The sequence below is a fragment of the Salarias fasciatus genome, chromosome 22 (assembly GCF_902148845.1).
Source record: "Salarias fasciatus chromosome 22, fSalaFa1.1, whole genome shotgun sequence".
NCBI lineage: Eukaryota > Metazoa > Chordata > Actinopteri > Blenniiformes > Blenniidae > Salarias > Salarias fasciatus.
The window spans coordinates 14,590,339-14,608,199 of record NC_043765.1 but is presented as its reverse complement, the minus strand read 5'-3'; the positions used below and the strand labels follow the sequence as shown (position 1 = coordinate 14,608,199).

General features: G+C 42.6%; 1 protein-coding gene across 1 annotated transcript in view; it reads right to left on the bottom strand.

Moving 5' to 3' along the window:
* Positions 1-17,861, bottom strand: part of kcnh8 (potassium voltage-gated channel, subfamily H (eag-related), member 8) — a 47,171-nt gene that overhangs the window by 5,904 nt on the left and 23,406 nt on the right. The window contains exons 7-12 of the mRNA XM_030082368.1: positions 15,290-15,494; positions 10,314-10,523; positions 7,969-8,168; positions 6,496-6,745; positions 1,594-1,808; positions 632-670 (exon numbers count right to left, since the gene is read on the bottom strand). Of these exons, the coding sequence (XP_029938228.1) occupies positions 632-670; positions 1,594-1,808; positions 6,496-6,745; positions 7,969-8,168; positions 10,314-10,523; positions 15,290-15,494 (1,119 nt within the window). The remainder of the gene's footprint in view (positions 1-631; positions 671-1,593; positions 1,809-6,495; positions 6,746-7,968; positions 8,169-10,313; positions 10,524-15,289; positions 15,495-17,861) is intronic.

The following is a 17,861-nucleotide window of genomic DNA, read 5'->3' as shown; positions in this document are numbered from 1 at the left end:
AAAAGCTGCACATTAATCGCTAAGAAATCTACAGATTGTGTTCCAGGCAAATGTTTCCTCCTTATTTTCCTGCATGATCTCCAGTTAACACACTGTGAAATATGCTTTAATATACCAAGAGAGTAGCTCCTTTTATCAAAGTCCTGCGGTTTGTCATTGACAAACTGCTGGATGCAGATTAACGATAACATGAATGCCAGCCAATGCAGAGAAAACAGGGTTCACAGTAATCTATCGATCAATGACCTCTGACCCGGCACTCACGGACAAAAACACATCTCATGTGAGGCTAATGGCCGGCAAATAAATTGATTATGCTATAAAGTATTGCAGCAGCTCGACAGTCTGTAAAGCGTTTCATTGCAGTCCGTTCTGGAGAATTTCATGATTTAACTAAATCTACGCTGATGAATTGATCTTTCTCCCAAAACGGGAAATGTTTAAATCTTGCTTATGACTAAAAACTGCCAGCCCCAGCAATAAAATGTTCAAGATGCCTTAAGAAGGACTTTATTTCAGGACACTTCAGAAGCCGAACGTCTTACTGTGTCCATAATTTTATTGCAGAGAAGGAGGATTTTTCCTCTACTCGTGAGCAGATAGTTTGCTCTCGTCAGCGTCTGAGTGTTACCTGAGTCTCTAAAGCTGCTGTGGACAGTCTGGCTTTAACCTGGAAGACAAAGGAGACAGAAGACTGAATGAGCTCCACAGGGGAACCATCAGCATTGTCTTTTTTCTCTCAGTTTGAATTTACAGAGGAGTCATTTAGCGAGAAGCCGGATCTGCAAAGTGAGCAAAAAAAAAAGTAATATATGTTTAAAGGTAATCCACCGTAATGCAGCGACACTGCTGTGTTCGACTCCGCTGCAGCAGGAGGATGCCCAAACGCAATATCGCTCATTAACACGACTGCCTTCATCTTCAGCTTCCTATAGTTGTCTCCTCAATGTTTTTGCAGTCTCGAGATTTGGGTTGTTCCTCTGCAGCCTCTCCTAAAAGCCCTCAGGCATGCCGTGCACGTGCGTGTGTGTGTTGGGGCAGAGTACACACAAGCACCTGACTGTAATTACAGCAGCAGAGTTTTGCCAAGTGCGAGCAGCTATTTTTGCACTCTCTCTCTCTCTCTCTCGCTCTCGCACACATACACTCGCGCACCCTCTCTCCCATGCACGTGCACGTGCACACGCACTTCATTGAGTTTAAAACTTTCCTGAAATTGCTTCCTCCAGCCACTATCAGATTTCGCGCCGTGCCCTCCGATTTCCAGCCCTTGCTCGTCCTTGCTTCTCTCTGCTCTTTGCTCATCAGTCATTTCAACATTACAGCGCGGCGCCATGATATATTAGACTATGTAACTGCCGAGTGGAGTGCAAGTAAATTGCCTCTCCTGCACCACACTCTTGCCGGTTTTATCTGTGTTAGATGTTTTTTAAAGTATTGAGACATATTTGTAAAAAGTGAATGGCACAAACCTTGAAATTGTACAAGCCTGCATGAAAGGCTCTTTACAAAAAACGTGAGGGTTTTATCTGAGGCCAGATTACTCTGTTTTTTTCTCTCTTCTCGTCTCGCTAGTATAAGAGATGGACTCACATGCGTCTCATGTCCTTCCCTCAGGTTGTACGTGAGGTCCTGCTGGATATCCTGGACAAAGTGGTGGGAGTATTCTGGGTAGAGGTCCAGCACCTCGTAGAGTCCTCTCAGATTGATACACTGCAGGTCGCAGTAGGTCAGGGCCTTCACGTCCGCGTTGGTTTTTATCACCCGGTCATCCAAGGACAGGTTCGCTCCGATCAGGTCCCCTTTACCTGCTCGGAGAGAAACACCGGCGAGGTTGGGTCAGGTAGAAGGGGTCACGGCAAAAATATTTACGCGCTGGTAAAAGGGTTGAAGATGCACACTCTGTGGTCCCTAATGCAGGCACTCCAGCGTTTGTTGGATCTTCCATTTATTGAAGGGTTTTCTGAGGCTGTAAGAGGTTTCAGAGCAGAATAACGCTGAGGCATTAAGAAGCTCTCATATCTGTTTAAAACCTGGCCGGATCCCTCGTGTCAGCATGAATCTGTGAAGCTGAATCTGCGATGTGCTGCTTTCTGAGCCCTTTATTGCTAAATACAGTACATCCCACAATAAACCCACAGGTCTATGACTGTAATTGGCACATTAGTTGCTACAAAGCAAGTATAAGCAAAATTACTATCCTTCATTTACATTAATCCTACGCAACGTCGCAAGCTGCTGAATCAATCCCAGCTGAGTGTGTGTGAAGGTGGAGCACAGCCGTGGCAGGTCACCAGTCCATCACAGGACAATGGCAGCTGTTTTAGGACGACTTGAAATGAATGTTTATTAAAAGTCATCTTTTCATAAAGGAGCAGTCTGTAGCTATTGTGATGCATCAGTCAGGATCTTGTTTCCCTGTGTAACCTGATGTAATCCTTGAACACAATGATAACTTTCTAAAACTCCACTTTCGTCGCGTTTTATTGAAAAACATTCTATCGAGCACTGTCAAAATTCAAAGGTGTGCCCAAAAAACACTTAGCAAAGTGTCTCGTATAGACCAATTTAATTTGAATCTGTAAAATACAGATATTGTTGTAGTTTTGTGCATCAGATTTTCTCCTGTTATTTCACTGCATCACTGTATTGGATATCTGGTGATTCATCCTGTGCTTGAGAGTGTTTCCTAGTCCTATATCCAGCTGAAACACATACACAGCTTGTTTGCTGCTCCAGCAGCAGGAGCGCCTTCAGCAACAGACTCGTACAACAGAGCGCCACAGCAGATCCTTCATTCCTGTAGTAATAAGACTCTATAACTCCTGTTGGTTGTGTTTTTCTGTTAATTTCATTCTTCTATGCTCACGCCAGTCAGCGCTCAGCCCTGCATAAACACCTAATACAACCTATTTAACTCATTCTGTGTGGAGCTATAGTAACATTGGCATGTTTTTAAAAGCAGATTTACAAAACCAAAAAAAAAAATCCTCACTCCAGAATTTTCACAAGGCGTGCTTTGAGGCGTGGGAGGCCACAACAGCGATGTCAACACATGCAAACGAAGCTTGCATTAAATTAAAACTCCACGTTTTTAAGTTTCTGTCGTTTAAAGTTTCTGGAAAGTTTCTTTTCTGCCTCATGAACTTCCTGCACGCAGCAACAAAGAGCAGGAAGGCAGCTGGAAATAAACAGACCTGACAACAAGCGTTTCCATTGTCTCATGCCTCCTTGTGAACGTCTCCTGCTAATTAAACGTTGACACCTACTTGTCTGTTCATATCACAATTGAGATGTTAAGGATAACTGCAAACGCTCCGACCAAACCAGGAATTAATTAAGCCGAAGAGATGAAGCTCGCGATTATAATGTTTTGGAACTAATCACTAATGACTTGGTAACACACACAAAACAGGTGCAGCCTTAATGAGACACACAACGAAGAGAATATCTTTTTTTTTTTTTTGTTATGAATTATTGTTCATGACGCACGCCCAGCCTTCCTGTTTTTAGTACTTTTTTCAGTCCGGTTCAAGTGGCGGCGGCAGCTGTTCCTGTATATATAAGACCAAGCTAAGCACCGCGTTAGTGTTAATGTCCCTAAAGCGCTGATAAATTATTCATTCTGGTCATTGTGAACTGTGAGCGCAGCTAAATTACGCAGCAGCCGATGGAGAGGCAGTCATGACTGTTCGTGTTCTCCTCCACTCAGTGCTGCCGTCTCTCCTCCCACTCCTCCGCCGTCACTCCTCTCCTTCGTCCATCCATGCGCTCCCTCTCTGCTCCTCCATCACCGTTTCCCTTTTCCACGTCACACCCTCCATTTTCATATTTACTTCCTTTTTCCAATTTGGAATGAAATCTTCATCCCTTATTTCCTAATATTATATTGTAATATTCAGTCTGAACTTTTTTCACTTTTTTTTTTTTTTTGCTGCTCTTGCTTTCAAATTTTGTTTTTATTTCACCAAATTTCATTTTTTGCTTTATCCTAGGTCACTTTCCGCTCTTTCATTTTCTTCTTTTCCTCCCTGCCTCCTTTACTCCAGACGTCTTCGCTTTATTTCTTTTCACCTTCTCTCCCTTGCCTGTTAAATCTCTGTAGCTCTTCCTTTGTTTACAGGTTATTTCTGTCTTACCTTCTCTCTATTTTTCTGTTGACTTTGCTTTTCTCTCGTTTGTTTGTAAGTTTTATGTGCTTTTCAAGCATTTCTTCCCTTTCTTCTTCCTGTGCACTCTCTTTTTTCCTTATTCTCTCATCTCATTCTCTCATCCATCCCACCACATTTCATCTACTTGCAATTTATACACCACTCACTTTATTTTTCGCCCTTCAGTTTCTCTTTTCTTTTTCTCTGTCCTCCTCTTTTTTTTTTCGTCACGACGTCAGACACATCGACTTTTGTTCCATCTTATTCCTTCCCAGGTTTCTGTTATCCGACCCGATGCACTCCTCATCCTCGCAAGTCTCTAACAAGCACTGTCGTTGTCATCCAGTCCATATCGTGTCTTATAAAGCTCTGGCCATGAATTTGTAGTGTGGTGACAAAGACGAGGGACACACACAGAAAGAGAGAGAGAGAGAGAGAGAGAGAGAGAGAGAGAAAGAACCTCTTCTCCTGTTCAGACACTTTATGTCAGGACGACCTTCTGCACAGTCAGTATGCAGAGACAATGGCCATCAGGCCTACACACACACACACACACACACACACACACACACACACACACACACACACACACACACACACACACACACACACACACACCCCACACACCTTTCTGTACAGGAGTAAACAATTCCACCCACTCTCCCATGAAAGTCAAAAAAACAACAAAAAAAAATCACCGACATTCCAAGGCTGCATTATACAACAGATGAATGTTTGTGTGTGCTAGAAAACTCTGCTCAAACAGAAATTATGCTTCAGTTTTAGTTTGTACAAATCTTTGGATGGATGTGTGTCTCAAAAAAAAAACTGAGCGCAGTAAAACAAGGCTGTTGTTTCAGAAAGTTGCGGTGGCGACAGGAGAACAGGAAACTCGGGGAAACTGAAACACTCTCTGTCAGCCTCTATTTCATGTTGAACAGATCAAATCAAACAAACCTATTAAAATTGACAATGTAGGTTTTCACCATCAAACCGTCTGGGTTCAGGTCTGCATCACCACTCACTACATTGATGTTAATCGGATCAGTTTTTAAGGGTTTATTAGAAAGTTGGCGAAAATTGACTTTGCGCTTCAACCTGATGTTTTCTGAAGTGAAAATACATTTTTGATGAGGTCTTTGAAAACGCAAACTTTCTCCCACACAATTTCTTCACAGCTGAGTCAGTTTGCTCTTCGGAGGTAAAATACCACTTTTATAATTAGCTATCTTCTTCTTCTTCTTTACACACATCTTTTTAAAGTACTTGAGAAAAGTTTTCCCCCACTGGAGCTTCCTACAATGACTCTTGCAAGAACAAAAGCATTTTAATATAAATACTAATTCTTATTATTATCTGATAAGCGCGCACACACACACACACACAGACACACACACACCCTTTCTTAGTTTTAGCTGATGTGCAGCTTCTGCCTGTGTTTCTGTATCTGTTTCCCTCATTAATGAAAGGCCACTTCCTATTTTGGCTCTTTGCTGTTTTTGGAATTGCTGATATCAGGTTGTTCAACTCCTGACCCAGACCTTTGTAAACACCGTATTATTCTCCCTCTGCTGTCGAGCGCCCTGAAGCCCTTGCCGGCAGCCGATAGCGGATTTGGAAGGAGCTTTAGCAAACTACACATTAATCTAAAAACAGAGAGTGGAAATGCAAACAGTTTCACCCCCGAGGGTCGGGCAGAGACTGATTTCAACAAGCTGCAAAGAAACTGGGTCAAACAGCACCGAACTGGATGAGACTAGACTCACTAAAGAGAACCGACTCCAGTGAACCGGGCCGATCAAACGGGCTGCGCATCCAGACAGATTAAACCTGATAGAGGGCTGAATTCCAATGCCTGTGATCGTTTAACTTGTGCGAAAACTGAAACTAGTACCAGCGTGTGATGTAAACACAATGTGCAGAGGTTAAAAGGCTGCATGTCAGGTTTTCTCCTCTTCACTGAACTTGCAGTTATCTTTGAGGACAATGTATATTTTGGGCCCGTGCATAACGTCAGGCTTAGAAAACGAGGAGCAGCTTCCCATTGTCGTATGTTCTGATAAGGGTTTCTCTGTCTGCTTGAGTATATTGTTTAAAAATGGCATCTAACCAGAGTAGATTTCACAGGAGCTTAATAAGAACCGGCTCCAAGAATGAGTCATAGCCTTTAGGACCCTGTAATGCTCCTGTTTATGAACAAAGAGCTCATTTTCTGGGCCGGCTTTAACACAATGAGCCGCTCAGAGCTTTATTATGAAGACTGCTGCTCGGATTTCCTTTGTAATAATAATATCGCAGGGAGCTCCCCGCCCAGCGGAAGCCCCTCTCCGCCTCTTTATCTTACCGAGGATGGCCAGCACCATGCCGTCTTTCAGCACTTCCATGGACCCCGAGCAGACGAAGAAGATGGCCTGGAGGGCGTCGCCCTGCCGGAGGAGGTACTCCCCGGGAGCGCAGAAGGAGGTCTTGATGTGCAGCGACAGGGAGCGCAGGCAGCCGCGGCTGGCGGAGGCGAACAGCGACAGCTCCAGGATCTCCTTGTTAAGGTGCATGGTGATATCGGATCGCAGCTCGTCTGGGAAGTCCTTCAGCAGCTGTGGGAGAGAAGAGAGAGCGACAACGAAATCCGATCAAAGAGGAGAAACGAGAGAGCGATGCACACGGGAGCCCCGAAAACACGCTTCTGCAAATTCAATCATTAAAATTATAGCCTTGGCTAACTCAAATTTAATTGTCAACCTTAGGTACAAACGGAAACGGTATCAGATTAGAACTCCCATAAAAGCCGAGCCTCAGAGGAGGGATGAAGCTAAAGTGAACAAACAGAAGCTGAAATCGCTGAATTATTTAAAAACGTAAAGTCTTATACTTGCACATAAACGAACGCAAGACATGTGGCTGCGTCTCACAGAGCAACAAACAGCAACAAATACAATTGGGGGGGAAAACCCTGCATGTCATCTTTCTGTCTACCTCCCTGTCAGGACAAAAAAAAATAAAAAATCCGGAGCTCAGCGCCACATAGAGTTGATCAATGAGTCATCAGAGCCAGGCTGACTTTAATCAACAGTCCCATCTATAATTCATCTGCCTGGGATTCATCACCATCACTCCATCTCGGCTCTGCTCTGGGCTCTGACAGCTGTCTCGCAGGCATTCACAGCCTGGAGGGACAAGCTACTATTAGACTACTGATTGGCTCCCTCCATTTCCTCCAGCTTGTCGAGGCGAGGCGTCGCTCATCCCGCTCCTCTGTTTACACTTTCTTTAAACTGCCACACTGTCACATTTTGCAAGCCTTGTCCAGGTCTGCATGTCTCCATTTAATCTCCATTGTAATTGTAAACACTTTTAAATAGGCCTCCATTCCACTCAGCCTGATGTGTTTTAAAGAAAACAGCAGAGTGGAGTTCAGATTAACGAAACTTTCAAAAACATACAACAGTTCAAAGCGCCCAGAGGACGATCACAGCTGTAGAACAAAACATGGTGTAATCAACATCATAATGTATGCACACAAAGCCGTGTCTTTTTTTTTTCCCTTTCATTGTCAGAAGGTGCAGAGGGCGGCTCCATGCTGTTACACAGCGGGGACCATGCTGGATCGATCGGATCGTCAACCCCCATGATGGGCTCACATGTGAGGAATGGGGAGAAGGTGAACTTTCAGATGAATTATTGATCTCCCTTTGCCGTGCTGTTGAGTATCTAAAATACAAATGAAGCGTTAATGAAAGAGAAGAAGTTAAGTGTGTGTGATGTTAATGCTGATCGGAAAACTATCCCGATGACAAACGCCTTCCGAGGTTGTTTTCACCTCGTTGCAGTCGATGCCGTTGTTGACCGACCACGTCGTCTGGAAGTACTCCAGCATCCGCTGCTTGAGGCTCTGCGGCAGGTGATGGACACGGATGAAGTCCTTGAGGTCTTTGGTTCGGGTGTGGTACTGGGACCAGCGTGAGTACATCCTCTGGATGATGGCCGTCACGTTACCGAAGACCAGCGCGTGCATCAGCGCTGCAGGTGAGAGGAGGCAGAGGCGATTTAGACAGGATCTGAAAAAATTAAGCATTAATGAAATAAACCCGAACAGTTGAGCCGGAACCGAAATAGAAAACCGTCAAGGTGCTTTTTTTTCCTTCATAGGGGCAGCAGAGAAACACCAGTGTTTGTACTTCGATGTAAATGCAGAGTGTAGGAGGAGGACCAGCAGGACGTCTTTCAGTATCAACAGGAGAGCTCAGCTGCAGAAAATAAGGGATTTGACCACCTGCCTGTTCAAACCAGCCCACAGGTAAACAGGCTCATTATGAGCTCAGACTTTCCTGTAGTTTGCAGTTCATTTCAAATTTGCGGCAGAGTCGTTAAAGAAATTTTAGATACGTTTCAAACTTTTTGCAGTCTTTTGACATTTTCCGATCTGATTTTAACATCATATTTTATCTCTATCAAAATGATCTCTATCAGAGTCAGATTACAGAGCAGAACTGCTTTTTATCAAGTATAAATGTAAAGAAAACTCATTACTTCTTCTGTTTGTTCGCTACTTTTTATAACTCTCACGATGTGCTGTTGCTGATGTCTTGGCTGTGTCTCCAAGGAAAAGACATATTTGATATCCCCATTTGGATTTACTGAGTTGAATAAAGACGTAATAACAAATTATTATTCACTGATTAAAACATCTATTGGCAATCGTGGTCTACCATTTATTTATAGGTAGTTACTGTCAGTGTTGTGTAAACTATGTGTATGTGAATAGAAATACCAGTCACTTCATTATAAAGTGGTGAGATTACTTTACTAAAAGTGAACATTTACTCAGTAACCAGTGTAGATTTGCTTTTGTTATGCTATTTCTTCGACACATCTCATTATCAGTTTCAGTAACACATTAAGCTCCTCCAGATTTACATGATTTACTTGGAGGAAGATGCTCTAAAATCTGGATTTGTTCGCTTTTTCAAAGAGACACGTCTAAACGATAGACAAAAACATTTAAATACTGCTGTCAACATGCAAAAAACTACAGAAAGTCCCTATAAAATTAAGGCTCTGACATTTCAAAATGCCTGTCAGGTGCTGAGGACAGAGACTGTTTAGGGGACAAGAGGGACATCTGTCACGTCGCTGTCAGGACTGATAGATTCCTCCAGAAAAAAAAAGGAGTTTAGTTGAATATTATTAAAGCTGCACGTCAGTGAAGATAACAGGATCGAGAGCTGGTCAGCTGCTCCATTTCATAAAAAAAAAAACAAAAAACAGAATGAAACTCTAGCTCCTGCAGGACATTTCTAATTTCATCGTAACATTTAGTTTTCATCTATTTCTGTCAAAAGTGAAAATGTCTCGTTATTAGCCAGCATAATATAAACGCTCCACATTAGTTTAGATTCATGTCAGCATGTTGTTTAACCTGTGTGATTCACAAAACACAAAACGAGCAAACTTCACATTTACATTCATGTCTTGCTACAATAAATCTCACAGCAGATCAGTTTCAAAACTGACAGGACAGTGTTTGATTGATATGACACATGTCTGCACTTTCTACACCCACTAATCTCATTTTTTCTGTGCTGCAGTTTTTTTTCATACACTGCTGGACTTGGGAGTCAAATGTTTGTGTCATGTAGTATTTACTGAATAAAATGTCAGTAGCTTTCAGTGTAGGAAAGTCAGAATTAAAGTAAAACCAATCTGCCTGTTCTGAGAGTTCAGCTTCATTTAAATATTCACTTATTTCTAACGAGACACAAATCAAATTCTATCCACAGACTTTTCATAGCTGACCTTTGCTCTGTGTAAATACTACAGGGTGCTTTGTGTTCATTTTTGTCGCGTTGTCCCACAAGGGACAGGGCGAGTGTGTCTGTGCAAGCATGTGGATGTGCGGCGAGTCGTCCCGCCCGCGGGCAGACTGAGACATTTAGCATTTAGCTGAGGCGGAGTGGGGAGAGTCCGCAGGGAAAACCTGGCCATGGTGACATCTCCGCAGCCCACAAAACCAAACCCAGTTCAACAGCTCAGTACGAGTCGGATCACATTTCCTCAGAAACGTCTGCCTCAAATCACAAAATAATCTCACTGTGTTGATAATCCTGAACATGCGGTACATCCAGATGGCGTTATAGATTTACATGCATATGCTTTGTGTAGTACCTCCTATGAGCATGACGCAAACAGAGAAGATCTTCTCGGCGTCTGTGTTGGCCGACACGTTGCCGAAGCCCACGCTGGTCAGACTGCTGAGGGTGAAGTAGAGCGAGGCGATGTAGACGCTGCGGATGGAGGGACCGTTGCCGGTCCCATTAACACCCCCGATGGCGAAGTACGGCGACTCCAGACGCTTCCCCAACTCGTGGAGCCATCCTGTTTTTAAGATGACAGAAAGAGCAGAACACAAGACTTAATTCTCTTTTATTACTACAATTATTATACATCTTTTAATCCAGGATCTTTATTTATGGTCAGTCGATGTGACCTTTAAGCTCTAAGTTCAATGCAGCAAGTCATGTTCAAAACAGACATCCAGTCAACACTGTGTTTTGTATTGTAGAATGTGACGAAATCATATTATAAATGAAGATATGACAATACGGTGCACGATATGCCCACTCATATCTAGATTTTATTGCCTTGCATATACAGTATTTCATAATAATAACTTCATATCATTTATTATTTTGTTGTTTTGAAGAATAAAGACGTCAAGTTGATTGACTTAACTATCATACTAGCAAAAGAGTAGTCTTCATCTTTTAATTTCCCCTCCGGGATGAATGAAACGGTTTTGATTCAGAAAACAAGTTTTAGATCAGCAGCAATCATTGAGTGATAGTTTCTGATCCAACGTTTGGGGATATCCAAGATGTTCCTGTCGGTGCAAAAAGAGGCAACAAGGCACAGCAAAGATCACAACTGGAGAGAAATAGTTTTGCAGCTGCTGTCTTTATATCAAAAGAACCGGCTGTGAGTGTGAATAAAAGAAGCATCCAGACTCAAACACAAAGTTAACATGTGTCAACAGTGGCAGTCCGTGAGTTGCACCGCTGTCTTAGAGCTGACTCAGTGGACCCACCTGAGAGATGCACACATTCCTCGCATCAATGCAGAGGTTGATTTGTAGATTTGCACAAATGCCTCAAGGTTAAAGGAAGCATGGGAGGTGATCAACGGTCAGGGAGAGAGGCCTAATGCTGTAAGAACTCTTCTTGGGTGATAATGGACCTCCACAGGGAAACAGTGCACGTCAGAGTGAGAACGGCCACACCACTGCAATTGTTAATCATACTGATGTTGAAGGATTGGAAGAGCTGCTACATCAATGTAATCAGGATTTCAGTGAGAGGTTGTCCAACGTCAAAGAGGAAATGTCAGTGAAGGGAATGAGGTGTATGGAAATAATAAAAGGTTCAGTACAATTTAAAGATAGTCATTACGGTCCTACCGGTCACAATCCAGCAGATGATGCTTCTAGGGGTCAGTCAAGGAAGCTGCTTATTTCCACACACACCAGTGGTGATACTGGTCAATCACCAGAGGATAAGATGGAGATTTAAACCACCTTTGGAAACCAAAACACGTCTGTGGATGATCTGTCCGAAGCTAAAACCTCAGTTCACTCCAGCCAGTTGGAAAGGTTTCCTGATGAGATTGCTGCACTCACCTCTGGAAAGACTAAAGTACGGAGTGAACAGCAACACAGTATAAGACCCTGCAGGGTAGAGGATTCTTCAGGGTCCTGCAGTGAGACAGGGATCTTCTACCTGGAAATGTCTGCCATTGGAGCAGATGGGAAAAGAATCAAGAATACTTACCTTGTAGTGCAAGACAGACGAAAATGGAATGTGATGCTGTTGATCCAACAGCTCCTTGTGTATCGTGGGTGCTTGATAGGATCCTAAAGACTTTCAAAGATTAAAAAAAGACTGGTTCACTCTGTTCGTCTCCAGACCAAGACCAATGTGCTCGAGAGACCGGTGAAAAAGATCTGTCTTCTCAGTGAAGCAACTGAGTAAAAAAATTCCTGAAGGGTAATACCAAAGAAAAATGGTTCATGACTTACTACATAACAGCTGAATTTTTTTTTTGCATGGCTCTAACTTCAGTTGAAAACTTCAATGGCTCCTTAAGAAAAAACATATTTTGAATTGCTTCGTCTTCTGCCAGAAGCAATTATGGGCCAGAGTGAAAAAGCCATTTTTGGGCCAAGTGGTTGATTCTTATTTTTGTTTAATTGTGCTGTGAGCTTCCCACCACTGGGGGCTTCCCTGCTGTGAGCCGAGTGAGATCATATAATCAGCCAGGGGAGGCTTTCAGGTGTGGCTGATCAGGGGAGAAGAAACAGTTTCTGACCGTGTCGGTGACGTGTGTGGAAGCGTTCATTTAATGGTGTTGTTTCATTTGAACATTGGAAAGCGTGTGTCTGCACAGGAAAGCAGACATCAACTGTGGAAAGTGTTAAAGAGTGGCGTGTATTGGAGTCAGTGGAGTGAAACAATAAACTGCAATACCAGCTGACAGGTCCTCCTATTATCATATCTATTGCTATTGACCAATGGACCAAATGACCAATCAAGCAACCGGTCTTCCATCTATCTCGACCAACGAAGCTATTAACCCACCAAACTACCTACCTGCCTACTGTTATCTTATTGAATTGCTCTGTCTTCATGTCTTGGATTGCCTCATGCTCTCTGATGTCTGTTTTACATTCCCTGCCCGACTCCAGTGTCTGTTTGCTCCTCCTCCCTCCACTCCCCTGATTACCCTTGATTGTTGCCTTCTGTGTCCCGTCAGCCCTCCCAGTGCGTTTAAGCCCTCAGTCTGTCCCTGCGTCTCTCTTTGTCTGCGTACTTCTGTGAAAGTCTGCTTTGTTCTTCCCGTCTCCACTCAGTAGCAGCCTTTTTCCTTTGTATTTTCCAATGACTTGTGTTCCTTCTTATGGAAAAGAATAAACTTTACTTTACTGAAGTGGTTGTGCATTTGAGTCCTCCCTCCCCACTACAGCACATCTCAGTTTCACATGTCATCAACATTATATCTCAGCACAAGAAGTAATCCTCATTAGTTTTGTCCCCTAATTCATAATGTGACAATATGGTTATGGACAGAGTAATAGAGGACAAAATTCTGAATAAACTCAACATCGCCTAAACAAGATCAACAAACTAACACAGCACTATCATGTCATTTAACATATTTACAATCAGCAACACGGGGGAGGTCATGAACATACAGAACAAAAAACAGACAAAGAGATTATAATAGGAAAAGTGTCAGTACCACCAGTGTTGCGTCTTGTAAGCTGTGGTTTCTCAACAGAGCTTCTACAGAGGTGTGATGTAGGTCAGGATACTTGCAGATGAAAAAAATGAAAAAAGCATGTTTCATACGAGTATGATTGATATCGATGAGCTCTGTATCGGTGCTGTAATGGTGGAAGGGCCGAGAATAGCTCTGCACGACTGTCCTAATCCAAAGAATTCACATCTTACAAATAGGATCACAAATGCCTGAAATGAAATCTTTAGCCGACGTTTTACAAGATATGATGCAAAAACAGCATAATTTCACCTGTCCTCTATACCACTTCCAGAACAATAGCTCCTACATTGGAAGCAGATCAAATAACTCACACACCAGAAGTGATCTCTGGTCAGTACAGTGTGGAGACGTGCAGCTAATCCCGGGAGAATCTGCTGCAGACACTGATGAATGGTAATTGGATGGAAGCACCTCAGAGCTGCCTCACTCCAGCATCAGAAACACATAATTAGGATACAACACATTAATCCTGCCTCATGTACCGACCTGTTATTTTATGACACTGAAATGCAGTAATTGGTGAAGAGAAATCTGCATCGCTCTCATGACCCAGTCAATGCTGACCTGGAACCAGCTATGAAGACGCAGCAGTGAGGTAATTGCAAGCGGTGCGGCCCATCGATACTGACCAGAGATCAGCCCAAGGGGCCTCATTATATGAGTGACCTGCAGCTGGGAGGGATAGGACCTGGAGGCTCCGTCGTTAATTATGGGAGGAATCAAGCCATTCAGAGAGATTAAAAGAATACAACAATACACAAACACCTGCTTCACACTAAAACTCACACCTGCTCTTCTTGTCACAGTCAACGTTTCACATCAAGCTTAAAAATCAATAATGATCAATGAAGAAACAACAGCTTTGATGTTGCCGTTAAAATCAAGCGTGGTCACACAGTGGTGCAGCGGTTAGCACTTGCAATCGCACGGCAAGAAGACTGCGGTTCAATTCTCACAATACTATTTCTGAATCTCCCACAATACAAAGATGTTAGAAGAAGAAATAGCAAAGCTAAATAACACATTTTTAAAAGAAGGTTTAAGGCCGTGAGACACTGGATATTTCTGTATTTGGGTTATAAACACATTTTCCACTGCATGACAAGATGATGAAAGGATTATACAACACAGTAATTCACAGATCTCCCATTTCAATACCACACCTCTATCTATGCGATGTCATTTTGACTGATCTGTGAGGACTGTAACATTATAACAACACCATGCACAAATCCATAACACATGTAACACGATTCATCCTTTTCTATTCACCCCTCGTCCCCTTTGCCTTTCTAATCTGGCTGATTCAATGTTTTATAGCACTTTTTATTGCAATCTTCATAATTTTGATTTTCTGTCTTTTTTATTTGCAGTTTATGGGATTCCACAAAAATTCTTTGTTCTTTTTATACAATGACAATAAACAATGCTGATTTGAAAATGATGAGCAATAAAACTGCTGCACGCCAGCACACTGAAATATTCACCAAGTGCCAGATCAAGCAGAATTTCAGTATGAGAAATTTGAGGGAAGTGGTGTCTTCCACATAAAATATATGCTCGATTTTCATAATGGCAGATTATCGACATGCCGTAACCCTTATCAGCAAAAAGAGCTACAACAAAACCAACAACAGTGAGCAACATGTTGCTATTCCATCATTTTTATTTCACTTTACTCCGCTTGACCTTGACGATACGGTGTGAACAGACTACAACAAATCAATCTGTTTTCAATACGCTACATTTAAATTTCTTTTGAAATGTACCCCAGTTAAACATGCAATTTGCACTTTGCAGGAACTCACCGATATCCCAGTTGTAGGCGTTGGCCTCCATCTCCATTTTGCCGATGATGTACCAGATGCAGGCCATCCAGTGGGCCAGGAGGGCGAACATGGACATGAGCAGGGTGAGCACCACTGTGCTGTGCTGGGAGTACCGGTCCATCTTCTGGAGCAGGCGCAGCAAACGAAGCAGGCGCACAGTTTTCAGCAGGTGCACCACGGACACCTAGAGATGAGAAACAATGAACCAAGGTGACTTCAGTTTTAGGGAGCAGATGGTCTTGGGGCTTTTTTTTTTTTTTAATCTATTTGGACTTTCCAGCTTCAAAAAAAAAGACAATGCAAAAAAATGATTAAAATTCAATAAACTTAGCACTGCCACAGTGAAAAAATATTTCACTGAGCTGCATCTTGTTATTGTAAGAAAATGTTCTTGTCATTAAAGTCATCAACACACAAACGACGCTTCTTTTGCATCGGTGTGAGACGGACAACATGCTACAAGCTCATGATCATTAAAAGGCAGCTGTTTCTCAAGCAGCAGAATTTGAAGCATCAGTTTGTGTGAGCAGTCCACTGTGTGACAGAGACCGTCTGCAAATCCTGCAAACCCCCTGTAACCATGAAGACAGATACTACAGAAATTCACTGCAGTGTCACCAAAATCACTGCAGCCTTCACTTGTCTCCTGCTGATCATACTGCAACACTTGATTTGATGTAAAAATGGCTTCTTCACACAGCATCTGTCTTCATTGTTGCACTGGTTTTACAATTTGCAGACGGGATGTGAAGCTATGTCGTATTAACGAGAAAATGTTCTTGTAATAATGAGCTACAGCTCAGAACAATCTGTCTTTACTGTGTCACTTCTATCTTTCCATGAATATGCAAGTGATTATTGCCTCCTTAGGGGTGACTGCTGAATCTTCCCATACTTAGACCTATCATATTTATAGTATCTTGATCTCTTAACTTGATAAATGTCTCTCAGCAGCACTTTGCAAGCACAAGTAAATAAGACTGCGGATGCCTCTGAGTCTGAAAAAAGACAAAATAATAGTTCAAGACAGGTGTAGAAGCCCAAAGCCTCAACGCACCTCCAGGCAAACTCTTCAAGTGACAAAGTGCATGTAACTAAAATCCAGTCCACAATTCAAAAGAGGCCAGAATTTTCCCTCCTTTGTGAATTGCGGTCGTATAATAGGTCAACTTTGTTGACAGGACGAGAAGAAAGTTAAATAAATAAATAAAAAAAAACAACCAAAGAGAGTTATTTTTCCATTATAACAGCTGGAAGAGGACAATGAAATGTGAACACCTGGTATGCAGGAGATGATGCTCGTCCTGCAGAGGATTGGGGAGTCACTTTTCCCATGAAACCCTCAGCGTACTGACCGAGGGACAGAGCCATCAGACCCATCAGAGAAGCAGCTGAGCATGAAGTGTTTGATCCACCCATGGATTATGCATCATGTCAAAGAAAGCTTTACATCGATGTGAGGCCATCTGTCCGAAGGTTGAAAGCTGAATAAGAAGTCAGTCTCAGAATGACCCTCTGAGCTTAAAGAAGTCTACTGCTGTGAATGGAAATGCAGAAGGTTATGAAACGTAGCATTCAAACTAACAAATTCCATTGAAACTCCAACCAGACACTCTGAATTGATAGTACGAACAAAAAACAAGAACTTAAATATCTCGCAAGTGAAAGACTATTCAATAATAGGGAGGTCAGAAATTTGATAAAGTCTTTGCCAGAGAAAAGTGGATGATTGTGCAAAAGGTTTTCACAAAGTTATATCTGCTAAAGCGTTAAGAACCACTTTGTGAGGCCAGGCCTGTTCTCATTTCATCCACAGGAAAACATTAAAATTATTGATATTTGTGTTGAATAAACGACTGCAAAATCTATTTTTCTTCGCCTTCATCTGCAGATACTGCATCAAAGAACAAGAACAACATATGTTCCCTTTACTGCAAAGGTGTGATCAAACGTTGCATAAGCACGAGTTATTTTTGAAAACACAAGGAACATATAAAGACAGTTAAACGGCGGGTCTGACAGAGAGGTGCGGGGTGCAATCACCTCCCTTTTATAGACAGTAAAACAGAGTAATAGTCTGAGGTAATACACACAGTTGCACAGCACCGAGTGACAAAAAGCCTACTTCGTGTCCTCTCAGCATCAGAGGGTGCTCAAACACACTCAAATTCTATAATTAGAACTTGACAACAGAACTTGACAATTGCTTGTAAACATTTCTGTTGTATGATCTTCACGAGGATTTCCTGATGAAGGACCCTTGAATACATAAATACTCCAGTTCCAGCAATCAGGCTCGTAGGTGTGCTTGTTTTGCCGCTCTTTCAAACCTCATCTCCTCTAAATTTCCTGTTTTTGTCTTTAACCTCAAAGTCGTCGGTCTCTGAATCCCATTTGAACTCCTTGCTGCGTTCTTTCTCCACACCTTTCCCCACTTTGGTGAGCCGTGGATGTGATGTGAATGTCATCCATTGTGCACCTGCTCCTCAGGCAATCTCCACCAGCAGTCCGTCATTTGGGGCTTGCCGTCATGTATTCCCGACGGACACAC